This window comes from Phascolarctos cinereus, unplaced genomic scaffold (assembly GCF_003287225.1).
Source record: "Phascolarctos cinereus isolate Bilbo 61053 unplaced genomic scaffold, phaCin_HiC Scaffold_2;HRSCAF=192, whole genome shotgun sequence".
Taxonomy (NCBI): domain Eukaryota; kingdom Metazoa; phylum Chordata; class Mammalia; order Diprotodontia; family Phascolarctidae; genus Phascolarctos; species Phascolarctos cinereus.
This window is the reverse complement of record NW_027555625.1, coordinates 856,578-875,325: the sequence shown is the minus strand read 5'-3', so window position 1 is coordinate 875,325 and position 18,748 is coordinate 856,578. Positions and strand designations below refer to the sequence as shown.

Sequence of the window (18,748 nt, the reverse complement as noted above, 5' to 3'; positions counted from 1 at the left end):
TTCTTGTTTTTAATGGGATTAATTATGTTGATTGTTGAACCATCCCTGTATCCGTGGTATAAATCCAACTTGGTTGTTGTGAATAATATTTTGGATATATTGTTGTGGTGTGTTTGCCAAGCTTTTATTTAGCATTTTTATTAGATATTCACTACTAGAGAGGCTCCATGATTAGTGGATAGAGAGAGATGGCCTCAGAGGTCCTGCCTCTGACAGACTGATTGTGTGACCCTGGCCAAGTCACTAACTTCACAGTGCCCTAGGCAGTTCTCCAAGGGTGAGATGGAGAAGCATTCAGATACCTACTGTGTGCCAGGTGCTGTACTGAGTGCTTTACCAACACTTGGTGCTCACAACAACCCTTTGAGGTACGGGCTGTTGTTATTCCCATTTTACTGATGGGGAAACTGAGGCAGACAGCATTTGTTGACTTACCCAGTGCCTTTGGAGACACTCTAAGTTAGAGAAGGTGCTGTCCTGTGTTGATAGGCGTTTCCCTGTCCCATCCCATCCCTCATCCCTTTTTGCCCAGGAGGCTTTCTCCACTAGAAGGAGATGGGACAAAGGAAGCCATGATAGAAGCATGGGGGGCATCGGGATGTGTGCCAGTCTCAGTCCATGACCAGAGCAGGCACTGCTTCCCTGACCTCAGTGTAGTTAGGAGCAAGTGGACCCTGGCCCAGCTCAGTGGCCCATAAGATGAGCTTGGCCCCACCTAGATAGAACGTGCCACCACACTAGAGCTGGGAAGCCTGGTAGCCTGGCATGGCATGGCCTGGCATCACATGCCCCTGTGAGCTTCCTGCTGTCTACTGTTATAAGGGATTTTTGTCCCCAACTGAAGATAAGCTGGTATTTATGGCATCCCGAGCCAGTATTGGCTCTGAAGTAGTGAATACTCTGTAGGGAAGGACAAAGAGTAGCTCTGGCCAGATTGCCCTGGACATAAGGAGGAGTCTCTCCCAAAGCTCCCTCTCTCACCTGTAGACACAGAAGAGGCTCCATGGCTGTGACTGTTCCAGGTCTGGCCTCCAGAGGAGCCAGGCCCCCCTTCAGAAGCGGGGGACACTCACCAGGTGTCTTCTCCCACCCCTGCCCCCCAGCCTGTCTCCCCACCCCCACTCCAGGATTCAGGACTCAGAGAGCAGGCCCTTCTAAGGATGAAGCCAGAATCCAGAATCACATCCACTACCCTGGAGTTCCTTTTGTTTTTTCCTTAAAAGAAAATGAGTTTTAGTATTTTTATTATTTTTGGATTTAAATGTTTGTCTTTGCTTTCCACTCCCCACACACACACACACACACACACACACACACAATTTAAAAAGAAACATTTGTCTGCGTAGTAAAGAAAAGATAATTATAGAGGAGATGGCTGCCTTCTGATCTTGAACGTTCAATAAAGGAGGTCTTTGGCAGCTGGATCCACCATGATGGGAGCCTCTTTGCAGGCTAAGTGGCTTCTGAGATCCAGAACCAGTCTTAGAGGTAGGGGCAAGGACTGTGGTTGAAGCCCAAGTACTATGGGGTGTTGGTGGCTGGCCTGTCCCTTCTGTATGTGCTTGTACATGTATATGTGTGTGGGCGCGTATATTGGGGGGAAGCCATGGCCCCTGCTGACTTCCTGAGGCTGATTCCCACAATCTCTATGAGCACCTCTCCCTGTGGTGCACGTGTGCAGTGTGTCCGTGTGTGGTGAAGGAGAGTGAGGAGCATCAGGACTGCAGGTACATGACTGGCACAAAGGGGAGGCCCTAAAGAGCAATGGGGCAGGTGGGACTAAGACAGCTTTAGGAGAAAGCTGAACGTGGGCTCCTTTTGGGCCCTCCAGCTAAGGCCACCTGACAGGCAGCTGGAGAGAGGCTCCCGAGCCCCACAGACAGGACAGGGCCTGTCTGGAGCCTCACGTCGCAAGCAGCTCTGCCCTCCATTTTACCAGTGAGCGAGGAAAGTGAGCCCCTGGCAGTGCCCCCTGCCTCCCAGCTTCTGTGGTCCCCTCTTCTCTATGCTCACTAGTGCCGTGGCCTGGGGAGTGAGGGATGCAAAGGCACGTTGAAGATACGGGCACAGAAGGCAGAAGGCCTGGGCTGACCCGCACTCCCTCAGAGTGCCTGGCTGTGCAGGGCAAGTATTGGACCAGGAGCTCATTATTCTGAGCATCCTACACAAAGGCTGAAGACCTGTTTTCAGCATGCTGTCAGTGGCAGCCATCTGCAAACAGGAGAGAGGAGGCACCTGTGACCCCTCCCCCACTATTCCAGGGAGCACAATCACCATTTCCCCATAGAGTGGGCATCTTTGTCATTGGCTTGAGGGAATGGTTCACATGGTAAAACCTTGGCCTTCTAAGGAGGGACAGAAGAGTTTCTTAGGACCTATGAGGTCCCTCCACTGGTTACTGCTTCCCAAGGTAGTGGGTGGTGACCCCTCTGTGTTCCTCGGAGACAGCAGGGCTGAGAAGGCAGAAGCTCCTCCAGCCCACCACAAACATTGGAATCTGATTCAGGCTTTGCCTGCCACACATACAGGGATGGCGTCACTGAAGAGGGATCTAACATAAGCTGTACCCGATTCCTGAGTGGGGGGCTCTGGATGCAGGAGGAGGTGGGGGGGCTATTGCTTCCTCACAGCCAGCCCTGGCCCAGCCTCTGGGGGCTGATCTCCAGTTGACTGGATCCTGCTCAAGTTCTCCCAGAATGAGTCTCACCCTGGCAGCCTCTCTGGCTTGGGGGCATCAGGGGACCTTGTCTGGGGTGGGGAGTGTGAAGCCGCCCACTGGGATCCCCAGTGACACGCATGAGCACCTCCATGGCCCAGGAAGGCAGCAATGACCCGGTCTTACCTGCCTCGGCAGCTACCATGGACACAGGCTGGCTAGATCTAGGGCTCTTGCTCCCCAGGAGGGAGCTGCCGTCTGTGGGAGCCTGCGTGCAATTCTGCTGCCCAGGAAAGGCCTCGGGACTCTTCATGGTTCGGCCTGACGGCTGCTGAAATGCCGTCACTGCCAGTCGGAGGGACGTCCTGGGATGCCCTCCCCAATCTCAGCCCTGGAAGCCTCCCAAAGAACCGAGCAACTGCTTAGGAGGTGCTAGGTTGGGGCACAATGCCAGCATTGAGACATGGGGCCAGCTCTGCTAACGTCTGTCTTGTGCCTGCCACACAGGAGCAGGAGGCTGACTGTAAGCCCCTTGAGAACAGAGACTACTCAGTGTACCTCTTGGTACAGGGCACAGGGGCCTTCAGAGAGTAAGAGTTTACTAATAGCTCATTGCATTGAATGGAGTTCTCAGCAGCTGATCTTTGCTGGGGCCCTGGTATGATGGTCAGTGGATCTGGAGGGTAGAAGCAGGTTTACTGAAGCTGACAGGGAAGGGAAAGAGGCTCTGCTCAGCTGGAGACCCCTCACATGTTGCGGCTTGTCAGATGACCTGTCTCAGTTGGAACAGATTGGCCTCCAGGAAGCCCAGCTGGAGGGAGGAGCAGGCCCCTTGGCACTCTCAGCCCCATTAAGGACAAGCTAGCCAGGGTGGAAGCTGACAACAGCATTCCTCTTCTGGGGACAACAGGATGTCAGCAGGCTGGGACTGTGCCCCCTTGGGCGGCAGCAGCAAGCTCAGCCTCTGGCTGCCTGCCTGCTGGCCTGGGCTGTCTGTCCTTGGTCCCTGCCTCCTCTGACCTTCTTTCCCCTCAGAAGGACCTTCCTCCAGAATGCGGGAGTGGAAAGGGGGGACAGACTTTCCAGATGCTTCCCTCCTGGTGGGGCTTGGTCTAGGGCTTGATCTAGGGCTGAGGGTTAGGCAGTCGATGTGTTTTCCACACTTAGGAATCCCACTATTAGCAAATGTCTACTTGTCTGGATATCTGGGCCCTCCTTGTGTGACATGATCTGCACTGGGCCCTGCAGGATGAGCTGGGCACTGAGGTCTCCATCCACTCAAAGAATCTATGGTGCTGTGCTGCCAGGGGCAGCCACCCACCCTGAGAGAGGTGGGGATAAGCTGGGAGGGTCCATCCTGGATCAGGGTAACCCCAAATCACCCAGTCTGCCTTTTCCTCCTGGGATTCCAATTGTGGAGTGAAGGAATGCCATGCCTCACTCAGGGGATAACTGAAGAAGACCCAGCCAATGACCACAGTAGCCACCAGGTCAGAGGATGCTGCTATGTACCACCCTCCCAAGTATCTTCCTCTGCTTTCCTGCCAGGGATCACATCTTTCCTCCATGCTCTGAGAGGCCCCAGGGACCAGCTCTTCCCTGTGGTTCAGTGCAAAGGTGTTAGGAGTGTTGGAAGCCCCAAGGAGCAGAATGGTTCTTCCACCTCATTCTGGGGTGTTCCAGAATGTGGCTTTCCACGCAGGCTCTGAAGTCATGTTTGAGATGCTAAGGGTGTCCTCAGCTCCAAGGGAGGATGAGGACGGAGGCAGTAGTGTGAGCCAGAATTTCTCCCAGGGAAGGCCCTAGAAGGGAGCTCCAAAAAGCCAATGAGCATATAAGAAAGGAAGCCTGATTCCAGAGGGCCAGCCTGGCTCTCCTGAGGACAGGTCCTGCTGGAATGATTTTCCTTCCCCCTAATTGACAGGGAACCACTGGGGCTGAGCAAAGCGCTATTTCTTGTGAAAACATAGGTTGGCCAAGAGTGCAGGTAGGTCCTTTCAAAATCTGAAGTGGCCAGATTCAAAACCGAGGCAGCTCCTGTTCACTCATTTCAGTCATTTTGATCATGTCCAACTCTTCCTAATCCCAGTTGGAGTTTTCTTGGCAGAAATACTGGAGTGGTTTGCCATTTTCCTCTCCAGCTCAGTTTACATATGAGGAAACTGAGGCAAACAGGGTGACATAACTTGCCCAGGATCATCCAGCTAGTAAGTGTCTCAGGCCAGATTTGAACTCAGGAAAATGAGTTCTCCTGACTCCTGGCCAGGCACTCTCTCCACTGAGCCACCTGGCTGCCTCCGTTTATCAGTAATTCCCCAAGTTATCTCCAGGGATCTATGCTCGGTCCCTAGCTTTTATCATTGACTTGGATAAAGATCCGTCATATTTACCAATGACACAGAGCTAGGTAGGAGCACTGGCATCCTTAATGACAATTAGGATCTCAAAAGATCTTGACGTGTCTGAGCATTGGGCTGAATCTAATCTAATAAAAAAAAAAAAAGGATGGGAAGGGAATGAGTGTTTATCAAGCACCTACTTTCTGCCAGGCACTGTGCTCAGCACTTTACAAATATCATCCCATTTGACCCTCACAGCCTGGGAAGGTAGGTGTTATTGTTATCCCCGTTTTATGGTTGAAGGAATGGAGGCAGATAGAGGTGAAGTGACTTAGTGTTGGGAGCTGGATTTGAACTCAGGTCTTCCTGACTCAAGGTCAAGTGCTCCATCCACTGTACCACCTGGCTGCCTCAAGAATAATTGTGTGGTGTTGTGTTCAGTGCTGCAGTCACATCCAACTCTTTGTGACCCCAGGGACCACAGCAGGCCAGGCCCTTCTTTCCTGTCCACACTCATGCTTCTTGCTTCCATGACACTGTCTATCCGTCTCATCCTCTGCTGGCCCCTTCTCCTTTTGCCTTCAATCTTTCCCAACATGAGGGTTTTTTCCAAGGAGCTCTGTCTTCTCATTATCTGGCCAGAGTATTTGAGCTTCAGCTTCAGTATATGACCTTCCAGTGAACAACCTGAATTAATTTCTGAATTAATTTCTTTAAGTGTTGGCTGATTAGATCACCTTGCTGTCCAAGAGACTCTCAAAGTCTTCTCCAGAACCACAATTCTGCAGTGCTCAGCTTTCCTTTTAGTCCAACTCTCACCGCCATACATTGCTACTGGAAAAACCATTGCTTTGACTATATGGACCTTTGTCAGCAATAATAAGATGTAATTCAGTAGGCACAATGTCAAGTCTTAGATTTGTGTTCAGAAAATTGCCCTTGTGAGTACAGAATGGGAGAGAATTGATTACATGGCAGTTTGTCCCAGGAGAGATCTGGGGGTCTGAGTGGACCTCAAGCTCAGCAGAGAAAGAAGTCAGTCAAAGGAGCTAATGTGCTTCTTGGGCCATATTTAGAGAGGTGGGGCTTCCAGGGATAGGGAGGTGAGACACACACACCTCCATTAGACCACACTGAAGTGCTGAGTTCAGTTCTGGGCACCACATTTTAGAAAGGCCGTTGATAAACTGGAAAACCTCCAAAGGAGACTGACGGCATAGTGAAGGGTCCATGTCACGTGAGATCATTGGAAGGCACTCTGCCTGGTGGAGCAATGCTACAGAGAGACGTGGGAGCCGAAGGGCTGTCCTGCCACAGAGGGATCGCCAGCCTTGTCACACTCAGCCTGCTGCTTGGCAGAGCCAGGAGTGGCAGGAGAAAGGTGCAGAGAGGCCAGTCCAGGCCGATGTCAGGCTACACATCCCAATGCTGAGAGTTGTCCCAGAGTGGAAGCAGCTGCCTGTGAGGTCTGGGCTCCCCTTCCTGTCCTACCCAGACAAGTAGACATCTGCTGATAGTGGGATTCCTAAGTGTGGAAAGATCTCGGATCTGCAAGCATTGGCTGAATGATCACTGGTCAGGGGTGCCAAAGGCAGGAGATTATTGGTCTGGTTTTATCAAGGTCCTTTCCAACTCTGTGGGTCTGGGCTGAGGTCAGCTCTGGCATTCAGGATGGATGGGAGGAGGAGTGAGAGATTTTGACAACCCACTTCGTCCTGGTCAGATGCTTCGTGGTGTGCTAATGCTAAGTCAGTGGCCAGCCCCTGAGATCTGTTCCTGCTGTTAGCCTTGGCAGTTGGGGAGGGGTTTCCATGAAAATATTTCAATGCTCACAGTCTTTTTCCCATCATGCTCATTAACTCTTGTGTACATTAAAAACACTTTTACCTGCAGTTGCTTTTCTATAAGCAAACAGGCCTGTTTCCCTAGACCATGCTCCTCATTGTCCCAGTCAGCCTTCCTGCTGCTCTGACACCAGACAGAGGGTCTGTCCCGTCCATGGACTTCTAGCCTAACAGCAGGCCGGGGCCATTAGTTTGAGGAAGGCTGAGCTCTTCTCTGGTGGAAGTGTAAAAACCCTGCACCTTCTTACAGAACAAATCTTGTAGTTTTGTTGGTTTGTGCATCAAAGCAGTCCCTGATTCTTTGTTAGCAAGTTCTGCAAAGCTTGAGTACACGCTCACATAGATAGGAGCGCCTGGCGGAGGTCACACCATTCTCACCCTCTTCACTGGAAACTTGGCGAACATCCTGGTAGGGCTTTTCTCAGTGAGGCTGGGTGGGGCTGTGCCATCTGCTCTGGCAACTTCTTAGCGGGAGGGTCTTCCAGAGCCTTCTCAACAGCCCTGCCCCTCAGACAGACATGAGAGCAGGCATGTGGACAAGGCCCTCCCAGGCAGCCTCAGCCTGGCCCTGGGGAGGAGTGCAGCCCGGCTCCTAACCCTGCGTGTAATCCCGTCTGTATGCAACACTGACTGCTCTGAAGGCAGGGGGTAAAGTGGGAGTGCTGGGTCTGGGCTGGTTTTCACAAAGCTCCCTTCTCTGCCCCCTCTGGAATGTGAGCTGGCCTCCAAGCAAGGCTTATCCTTGGCTTTCTTTGACAGCGCCAGAACTAAGCTCAGAGCAGGAGGTGGGGGCCCCAGGGGCTCTGGTTCTCAACATGTGGGCAGCTTTGGGTTCCTTTACAGAGGGCAGAGAATGGAAAACAGTCAGCCTAAGGACCGCCCCCCCAACACACACACACACACACACACACACACACACACACACACACAACCTGGCTCAGTTCTGAGAGTGACCGCCCACTGCACAGCTTGGCTAACCCAGCCCAGCCCACTCTGCCCAGCCCAGCATGACCCAGCCCTGTCCTTCTGAGATCAGTCAGTCCCTGTCCTTCTCCCGGCTGTCCAGCTCTCTAATCAAGGCTCCAAGTGACAGGTGGGAAGTTTTACATCGGCAGCTAAGTCCTGTCACTAAGCCTGGCTTCGTGAAGGCTTCTCTCTTCTTGGGTGAGGCCATGTGTGACATGGAGCTAATGAGGCAGTGGCCACCTGGCTCTAGGCGGGCCATGGGAGCAGATTAGCCTCCTCTCCAGAGGGATCGAGTGGTCGGATGCAGCAAACACCTGCTCCCCTGGCCCCTCATCACAGAGCCAAAGGAAACCCCACCTCCACCTAATGGCCCCCATTTCTCCTGAAAGCCAAGGTTGGCAAGTGATAAGCCTTTGATAAATGTAGTGAGGGCTTGGCAGGCCTGCCTTGGGAACGCACAGCTGCCTGCCTCGTGTGCCCTGAGTCCTCCAGCCTGACAGCCCAGAATGACTGAACTTGGCCCTGGGACATGGGGGTGCCTGATGTCCTCGTCTTTTCCTTGTACCTTGGTGACTGCCAGAGATGAGGGTGGCCCAGACAGGGGGCAGGAGGCTCCTTCTGTGGAATGCACAGAGCCGGGCCTGAATCCCAACTCTGCTGGGCCTCAGTTTCCTCATCTGTAAAATAAAAGAGATGATCCCTATGGTCCCTCCTGGGTCCTCTGGCCCCTGACTCAAGGTTCTCTGGGTCTGAGGTTCTGATGTCTCCATGCTGGACTCCCACCATTTAAAATGGAGAGGCTGAGGAAGAGCCCTCATCTGTGGGAGGCACACCACACCCTCACAGGAGGTCCCCAGGAACAAGAGGAGGGCACATGCCCATGTGATCTGTAGAGGGACTGAAGGTGAGGCCCAGCACCGGCCCAGCCAAGCCTAGCTGACTTTGGTCCAGCTCCCAGTGCACAGGACCCAGGCAGATTGCTCTCCGAACAACCAGGATGGCTTATGTCCCAGAAAAGGGCCCTCCTGGCCCAGCAGAACAAGACAGCACCTGCATCCTCCCCCTCTGGCCACCTTCTTTCTCTCAGCTGGCCAGTGGACAGAGGTGGGGCCATCCAATGACAGGCCAGGGAACTATCATTGCTATATTCTGCACCACAGACATGGTCTGCCGTGGCCAGGAGCCTCATTAATTGGTGCTGTGTGCCCCTCCCCCCCTAAAGCCCTCTGCCCTGCTCAGGTCTCACCCAAGCGATGGGGCTCAGTTCTGGCTGCCACGTGTAAGGGAAGATCTTGGCAAGCTGCATCACCATCGAAGGAGGTGACCTAGATGGTCCCAGGCAGAGAGGAGGAGAAGGGCAGGAGACTGGCCCACAGGAGAGAAGGCGGAGGGGCCTAGAAGCTTGCTCACTGTTCCACCGAGTATCCAGAGGCAGAGGCTGACACGGGCCAGGAGCAGGGGCCAGGGGCCAGGGAGGGAAGAGGCAGAAGAGAAAGTGCTTCCTACCTTGCTCTCCGGGAGCTCACCTGCAATTGGGTGGAAATCACCCATGAGGAGAGTTCCACAGGGTTGGCCAAGCACTTCCCACCAGTAGTGACCTTGACCTGACAAGAGCCCTGAGCCTGGAGAAGCAAGCCAGGACTTGCCCAGGTCACAGGCTGCATTTGTCCTCAGGCCTCCCTTACTCCAAAGCCAGTCTCTGTCCTCCACACCACCTAGGGGCTGCCTCTAAGCCCAAATAGGAGGGTTCTTGGGTTCGGGACAGGGAGGAGAGGACTTGCTGACATTGTCTTCCTTAATGACATTTCCACTGATAAGCTGTATTGTTGTTCAGAAGTTTCAGTTGTGTCTGGCTCTTTGTGACCCCATTTGGGGCTGTCTTGGCAGAGATGCTGGAATAGTTTGCCATTTCCTTCTCCAGCTCATTTTACAGAAGAGGAAACTGAGGCAAAGAAGATTAAGTGACTTGCCCAGGGAAGTATCTGAGGCTGGATTTGAACTCCACTCTTCCTAACTCCAGGCTCAATGCTCTATCCACTGTACCACCTAGCTGCACTCTCTAACCTGTAGGATGGGGTATTCTCATTATTAGTGGGGTTTTAGGGAAGCAGGGACTGGTTTATCTCACCTGAGTGCCCTAGCAACCTGGGAACAAGGTTCTGTATACAGCAGGCACTTAGGAAGCACTCATTGAATTACACTGAGAATGTATATGAAGATAGATGTCTGTCAGAGCCTCCTGGCTAGATTCTCCATCTGTCTGTGCTTCAACCTGCTTTTTGCTCCCCAGAGCATGTCTGAGTGTGAGCACCTGGCAATCTAGTGTGTCCTCAGAGTGTCTAGCTTCTCTTGCTACCTTGTCCTAGATCTGAGATCAATCACCCAGTGCGGGGAGTTCCTTGCAAGGGACATACTGTAGTCCCTTCTGTGTGGCTCCCTGAAGGGCCCCATCCTTTGCTCAGAGCCTTCCTCCACTATCTAGACAGGGTCTGGAGGCCAGCCAGCTAGCTTTTGATGGGTAGTGGGTTCACACCATTCCCAGTGACTGGGCTGCAATCCACTCATGCCCATCGGGCATCCTGCCATGCCCTCTGCCTCCTCAGAGATGGTGGCATTCTGCTAAAATTTGTGGCTGCATAGAGTCTGTGGGAGAGCCACCATGCTAACCAAAAGAGATGGAGTTTGGATTCCCCCAGAGAACTGCTTGTGAGCAGGATGGGCTTCCCAATCCTCCCTTCCCCTCTCCCCTCCTCTACCTCTTCTCCTGCCTCTCTTCTTCTTCCTCTTCCTCCCCTCCTTCCTGTCCCCTTCCCCCTGCCACCCTCTGGGCCCAGCTCCAGTTTGTCCCTATTTAATGAATTGACTGGGGATGAATGTAAAGTAACGCTCGGTTCAAAAACACAACTTCACAAGGACAACGTAGGGGAGGCGTGGCTAGACAGCAGTTCATCTGAAAGTGATCAGGGGCCTATAGTGGGCCACAAGATCAAAGTGAGTGTGACCAGCAGCCAAGATCTTAGGCTGCCTTCAACTACAAAGCCCAGAATCCTGCTGTCCCTGGCTCTGATCAAAGCACACCTGGAGTGCCAGGGTCATTCTAGGTACATGTGGCTTAAGGACAATGATGACCCAGAAAGAGCACCCAGGGAGGACAGCCAGCATGGGGAAGGGTCTGGGACCCAGTCTGGCCCAGGAGCAGTCAAGGGAACTGGGGATGTTCAGCCTGGAGAAGAAAAGACTCTGCAGGGTCCTGCAGGGGGAGCTGTCCGCTGCCAGGGTGCTGAACCTTGTCTGCTTGGCCCCAGAGAGCAACACCAGCCACCTTAGGCTGGATGTCAGAAAAGCTGACTGACTGACAGCAAGAGCTGTCCCAGAGTGACCAAGCTGGCTGGGGGGAGGGGGCATCCCAGGCTGCCCTGAGGAGTGCTCCAGGCTGGTCAGGGGAGGAGCGGCATCCCAGGCTGCCCTGCAGAGTGACCCGAGCTCTCCTGAGGGGTGGCCCGGCTGGCCTGAGCTCCGTCTCCCTGCCCCGCACTGGAAGACTCAGACAAAGCCACACACTTCCTGTCACCTTGCCAGCAACGTTGTACATACATGGGGAGAATCGTGGCTGGGGGGGTGGGCACAGGCAGGACTGACTGCCCCAGATAGCCTTTCCTACTCAGCCTCTGGGATTCTGAGATCCTAAGTCAGGGGATGGGTCTCCAATCCCTCTGGCTTCAGGAGAGGTGGTACTGAGATCTTTGCTGCGGGTGCTTCTAGCCTGGAGGCTGCCACCCACCCTTCCTCCTTGGCACCTTCTTAATCAAGGGCTGAATGAGTCATTCGCACTCAGAAGTCACATCTTATGCATGTAAAACCCAACAGGAAATGGTATTTTTTCCATCAATCTCCACACAATATGCCTGTTTCCAAGTGGAATTCTCCCAGAGGGCAAGGGTGAGCCTTTAGCAGAAAACAAGAGCAAGGACAGTTGGGGGACCTTGGAGACTCTTCTAGGGACCCCCAGCTTCTCCCTGCCCCCCAGCCCCAGAACATCCCAGGGGTACCACCAAAGCAGGATGCTGCAAATCAGGGTCCCCAGAGAAGCAGGCTTTTCAGAAGGGCCATAGAAATGAGCCCAGGACACAAGGAGGCTCTTGTGTGAGATATATTGGGGGGCACCAGTGAGTAGGCCAAAAGCCAGGCTGGCCACATGGTGAGGAAGAGGCTTCCTGACCACTAGGTCAGGGCCCAGCACCTCTGGAGTGAGGGCCTCTCCTGGGGCAGAGCACCCACACTCTTCCCAACCAAGCCCTCTCCTCCCAGGCAGCTTTCCCTGGGAGTACCCATGCTGTCAGAAGAGGAAGACGCATGGGCTTGGAATCAAGAGAACAATGTTTTGAGTCCTAGCTCTGGGAAGCACGTAGTAGGTGCTATGCAAATGCTTATTCCCATTCCCCCATAGCTGGTCCTTCACATCCCCAGGCCTTGGTTTCCTCATCTGTTGAGCCACAATCATTGCACTCCCCCCACCACAGAGCTTGTGAGGAAAGTCAGCCTGAGGAGGGTCTGGACAGGACAGCTGAGCTGCTGAGAGAAAGGAGCTTCCTGGGGAGCTGGGGGCCAGCACTCGGGCTGTCTGGACTCCCGCTCCACCACCATGGCCTTCCTGACATGCATGTCCCTGGGGCTTTCTTCTCCCACACATCCTGTTAGATGGTACTCTGCAGACAGGCCAGAGCATCTCACCATCCACGGTCCCCAGATAAAAGTGGCAGGAAGGCTGTCCACCTTCCAAGGTGGTCCCTCCCCATCCTGGCTGCCCCACTCTGGACCTCTCCACCGTATCGGTGCCCTTCCTAATAAGTGATGTCTGGGACTGAACCGGATACTGCAAGTGGGGCCCAGCCAGAGCAGAGGACAGTGAGCCTACTGCCTCCTCCCCCCATTGCTCATAGCCATGCCCCAAATTGGCTTGATTCTGGTCCAGTGCAGGTGAAACCAGAATATACTATGACTACTACTACTACTACTACTAATAATAATAATAATAATAATAATATAGCTAGCATTTATAAAGTACCTGTTACGTGCCAGACCCTGTGCTAAGTGCTTTTACAAATTTTTTCTTATTTGATTTTCACAACAACCCTGGGAGGTGAATGCTATGATCATCCTCATTTTGTGACTGAGGGACCTGAGGCAGAGGGTAAGTGAGTTGCCTGAGGTCACACAGCTGGGAAGTATCTGAGGCTGAATTTGAACTCAGGTCTTACTGACTCTAGGCCCAGGGTTCTGTGCCCTGTGGCACCCCCGGCTGCCTCATGGTGGCTGTAAGCCTGGGAGCTGGAAGACAGAGCTCTCATTGTGGTCTGAGGCACAGCCGATCCCCAGTTCTCTCAGGCCTCGTGATGCAGGAAGAAAGGGGATAAGAAGCATTGAGTGTCTGCTGGCATCTGTGCACGGCTGGAGGGCAGTGAATTATGGAGTCTGGCTCGGGCAGGGACAAGTGGGCATTGTGTGGCTGGTGCCTGGTGCCAGGGCTCTGGGTCTGGCAGATGCTTCAGACAGGACACCCCCACACAGCTGTGACCACTACAGCCTCACCAAGTGGCAGGGATCCCCGTGGGTGACCTGGTGCACGTATGTTTGGGCATGTTGAGGCAGGCTGGGGAGAAGGGCTCTGCCAGAGTCCCTGGTGGGGGCTAACACCCACAAGGGGGGCCCCGAGTCTCCCAGGATGCCTGCTCAGATCATCTCCCCAGTCCTTGCCGCAACCCTGGCAGGCGTGTGCTCCAAGGCTGATCCCTGTCTGACTGAGGGCAGCTTCAAAGCCAGGTCTCCTGACTCTGGGCCTGTTGCCGTAACCACTACCAGACCCTGCACCACGATAGACTAAGCCCCACAGAACATGGCTCAGCCCTTAGCGCAACAAGAATTGATGAAGTACCTACTGTGTGCCGAGCACTGGGTCTACAGAGACCCAAAGGGAACAAGCCTCTGCTCTCAAGGGGCTTCTATCCCACCTGGGGGAGGGGGAGGGGCACCTTGTACATAGATAAGTAAAGACAAAATGACCCCAAGTGATTTCAGCCCTGTCTACTGAGAGAATCTGTAAAGGGGCAGCCTGTGGGCTGGGGCACTTTGAGCCAGAAGAGAGGAGAAAGAGTAGAGGGAGGCACCACTTAGGCAAAGGTGCAGAGGTAGGAGATGGGTCAGCGAGGAGGCCAGGTGATGGGCCAACAAAACTGATCCTGGGGAGACACTCAGTTACGTCTCAGGCCTTTGTAGCTTCGGATAACGGTTTTCTGGCCAATTGTGTGTTGCTGGAAATGGGATACTGCAGGGCTGTGTTTGTTGGCTCTTCCCACCAGACCACCCTGGTAGCACCCACCAAAGCCTTTGATTCCAGCTGTGGAGACAGTGTTGAAGGAGGCCCAGGTTCCAGGCATATGACCTTGAGTAGCCTCCCCAGCCAGCTGGTGTCTCAGTTTCCCCATCTGCAGCCTGGTTTTGAGGGCTGTGAGAGAGCACCGTGTGGGCTGAGGGGTGCCCAAGAGCTCCTGAGGTGTTCAGATGCAGTTTGGGGGGCTCCCCCCAGGAACATCACCGATCACCATGACCCTGCCTGGTCCCTAAATAAGGGGTCCTGTAAGGAGTAGTCCCTCCAAAGACTCTTCTCTCTGTTCTCTGTCTCCAGGTGAGCCCTCGGTGGTCCTGTGCACACCAGCTGCCCGGCCCCGAGATGTCCCGGCACCACAGCCGATTCGAGCGAGAGTACCGCGCCCCCGGCTGGGACCGCCGTGAATGGAGTGCCAACGGCACCCACGGGAGCCTGACCAGCTGTAGTGCCACGGCCGCTGGTGCCATCAGTGCCCGGCCTGGCCTCTTGCCTCTGCCCATCGTGCCCTCCAGGCTCCCTGCACCGGCCACCCCTGGGGCTCCCTGTACCACGGGCCCCAGTGACACCATCACCAACCTTGTGGTCAGCTCTTCCTCTGGGGCCTCCAGCAAGGTAGGAAGGCTCTCCTGGTCAGGGAGCACACAGGGGCTGCTGGGGCAGTGGGCAGGATGGTGGGATGCAGCGCCTCTGACAAAAGGACATGCCCTGAGATTGTTTAGCAGGCTCCTCGGCTGTTGGGGACCGCATCTTTCAAAGGCTCCATGGGTCCGCTCCTAGGGAGAGATGACAGTGTTCAAACCACATGGTGCCAGTTCAGGAAAACCCTCAGAGGTGGTGTGCCTAGTGCAGGGACCACCTCCATAGGGGGCTCACTACCACGCGAGGCAACACTTGTCATTGTAGGGTAACTGAAGGCAACTTCTCAGGGACCCTCAGTCGGTCACTCAGTAAGCCTTCATTAGGTGGCAGACACTGCTAAGTCCTGAAGATACAAAAAGAGGCGAGAGACCGTCTCTGCCCCCAAGGAGCTTCCTATCTAATAGGTAAACAAACAGGTACAGACAGCTGTAGACAGAATAAGGAGATAACTAACAGAGGGGAGGCACCAGAATGAAGAGGGGCTAGGGGAGGCTTCCTGGAGAGGGTGGGGCTCTAGCTCTAGCTTCTCAAAGGAGGCCAGGGAGGCCAGGAGGCAGAGAGGAGGAGAGAGAGCGTTTCAGGCACAGCACCTCCAGAGAGAATGCCCAGAGCCAAGAGAGGGAGGGTCTTGTAAATGGGACAGCCAGAGGCCCGGGTCACAGGATCGAGGAGGACACAGTGGGGAGTGAGGTGGGAGGAGAGGGGAAAGGCAGGAGGGGCAGGTTGGGCAGCGCTTGGAATGCCAAACAGCCTTTTGTATTAGATATTGGAGTGACCTGGTCAGACCAGTGCTTTAGGGAAATCCCTTTGGTGGTGGGATGGAGCATGGACTGGTGTGGGGAGGGACGGAGGCAGACAGAGCCCTCATGCTCCTGGTATGTGGTGAGGAGGGTCTGCACTGGGCGGAGGCAGGGTCAGAGGAGAGAAGGGGCGTGTCCCAGAGATGCTGCCGAGGGGAAGTCACCAGTCCTGGCAACAGCCCGGAAATGGAGGTGAGAGAGAGGCCAGAGGGCAGGATGACTCCTAGGTTTGAACCTGGGTGGCAAGGAAATAAGCATGATATAAGCATCTCCTATGTACCAAGCCTGGTGCTAAGCACTTTACAAACATTCTTTCATTTGGCCAAAACAACAACCTCAAGGGGGAGGTGCGTTACTATCCCCACTTTACAGTTGAGGAAAATAAAACAAACAGAAATTAAGTGACTTGTCCAGGGTCACACAGCTAAGGAAGTGTCTGAGGCTGCATTTGAACTCAGGTCTTCTAGACTCCAGACCCAGTGCTCTATCTATTGCACTACCTAGCTGCCTCACTGAGAGGAGAGTATTGTCCTCCACAGTCATAGGGTAGGTTGAAGGGGGGAGGGTCGGGGGGAAAAGATGGATTCAATGTTGGACGTATTGAGGTTAGGATGTCTACTGGACATCCAGTTCAAGATGTCTGAAAGGCAGTTGGAAATGAGAGATTGGAGGTCAGCAAAGAGATTGGGGCAGGACGCGCAGATTTGAGAATCATCAGCACAAAGATGGGAATTAAATCCATGAAGCTGATGAGATCATCAAGGGAGACCATCTAGAGGGAGAAAAGAACGGAGTCCAAAGGGACACGTCGGGTCAGAGAGCGTTGGAGAAGGGTCCAGCCAAGTAGACCGAGAAGAAGCAGTCAGAGAGGGAGGAGCAGAATGAGGAAGTCCCAAAAACTAGAAAGAAGAGGGTGTCAAGGAGGAAAGAGTGATCAGCAGAAAGGGCCCCTGCTCACTTTGAGGAGAGTGGCCATGGTGGAAGGCTGGAAGTTGGATTGTGAGGGGTTAAGAAGAGAGTGAGGAAAGAGAGCAGAGGCCCCTGGTGTAGACGGCCTTTTGGTGAGTTTAGCTACAAAGAGAAGAAGAGAAAGAGGATGATAGTTAGTGGGAGTGGAAAAGAAAAGGGAGGGTTTTTTCAGGATGGAGGAGACCTGGGTGTGTCTGTAGGGAGGGAGAAGGAGCCAGTAGAGAGAAACTAAAGATAAGTGAGAGAGGGGAATGGAAGAGGGGCGACGTGCTGGAGGAGGTGGGATGGCAGAGGATGGCAGAGAGGGTGATGTGCTGGAGGAGGCGGGATGGCAGAGGGGCGATGTATCAGAGGATGTGGGATGGCAGAGGATGGCAGAGGGGGTGATGTGCTGGAGGAGGTGGGATGGCACAGGGGTGACCTGCTGGAAGAGGTGGGATGGCAGAGGATGGCAGAGGGGGTGATGTGCTGGAGGAGGCGGGATGGCAGAGGGGCGATGTATCGGAGGATGTGGGATGGCAGAGGATGGCAGAGGGGGTGATGTGCTGGAGGAGGTGGGATGGCAGAGGATCTCTTGTGTGGGCAGAGGGCTCAGCCTTGGTCAGGGGTTGGCCACTTCATCATGGGAGACAGGGGTGAAGGAGGAGAGAGGGACCCAAGGCTCCATAGCAATAGGAGATGAGGGAAAGGAGAGAAGAGGGCTCTCAGTAAATGTCCCCCACTTCCACTGGCCATCCTGATGGCCTTTTGGACCATGTGTGTTGAACATCACAGAAGACATTGTCTCAAGCAGTCTGGCTAACAGCCATACTGGGGAAAGGGTTACTCAATGAGGCTGGTGAAGGAGTTGGGAGGCGGGGTCAGGCAGACATGGGGCTTGGGAAGCCTGGCTTTAGTCAGTGCCCTGAGGCAGGCCAGGGATCCCTTGCTGACAGCGGAGGAGGAGGAGGAAGCCCCCACCCCAGGACAGAGGCTCAGACCAGCCTCCCAGCCCCATCTCTGGGCCTCTCCTCTTACATCTCCGCAGTCCTCCCTGAGGCTGGGCATCTGAGAGCAGGACAAGGCTGAGGTCAGGGACAGGGAGCCGGGGGTGCAGCCTTGAACGTGGGGCAGCCCCATTTCTCTGCCTTCCTTGGAAGGGGCCCTCCAAACCACGTGGCTCTTCCTCTCCTATGTCCATGGGCCTCTGGGTGCCTCCATTCAGTGCCAGCTGGATGGAGTCAGGCTCTGGACTTCCCAGCAGCCCCAGACCACATTGTTTATCATCCATCCTCTAGACACAGCAGCCCAGCTGGGGAGAAGCAGCCACATCCCCTCTTCCCCACAGAGAGCTTCTGGAGAGACTTTGGGTTGGGATTCAGCCCCGGGAGGACAGATGCATGAGGTGGGCTTCCCAGCAGGCCTTCTGGTCTCCGCAGTGGGACCACCCAGAGTGCCAGTTGGGATCTGGGGGGCCTGTGGTCAAGGCACCACTGGCCTCCATGGGTCAGGTTTAACCCCACAGGGTGCTCCCAAACCTTCCTCCAGTGTCATCTGGGTAATGCTGGGCCCAGGGTTGATGAGGATGGGCGTGGACATGGCCAGATGACTGATGCCACCAGTACAGAGCTCCAGAAGAGGCGATGGAGCTCCCTCTGTGCGCCCGGTGAGGGGAACGTGGAGATGCATCAGTGGCACTCTGGCCCAGGACAATGGGCAGTCCCAGCCAGAGTGAGGCCACAGCAGGGATAGCAGGGGCAAAAGCAGAGCCTCCCAGATGGGAGGGTGGGGAGGGGATGCTCAGATGGACCGTGTGGCCCGAGTCAGCTCCCAAGAGGCAGAGAGGATGCTCCCGGCTCCCCACGTGCTTTCAGCCAGGATGGGCCCCAAATGCCCACGCAGCTCAGAGGACCTCACTGTCCCCAGGAGTCTGGCCTCTCATCAGCCTCCATGGGGCACCCAGGCTTGGAGAGCACCCTTCCTCCAGCACCAGCCCGCAAGGTGCTGAGGCAACTTTGGCAGGCACTTTATAGCTAGACATTGTCACCTGCCACCAAGCATCGCCTCATTCCCCATCTTCGTCTTTGAGCGTTCAGCGCTTCAGCAGCGGCTGGCTCAGAAATGCCCTGGGGGCCTGCGCTGCCCACCCGGAAGCTGGTGCTATTTCTGTG

General features: G+C 54.6%; 1 protein-coding gene across 1 annotated transcript in view; it reads left to right on the top strand.

Moving 5' to 3' along the window:
- Positions 1 to 18,748, top strand: part of KLHL29 (kelch like family member 29) — a 196,921-nt gene that overhangs the window by 106,332 nt on the left and 71,841 nt on the right. Inside the window, 1 exon segment of the mRNA XM_078149215.1 lies at positions 14,488 to 14,802. Within this exon segment, the coding sequence (XP_078005341.1) occupies positions 14,533 to 14,802 (270 nt within the window). The 5' untranslated portion in view covers positions 14,488 to 14,532.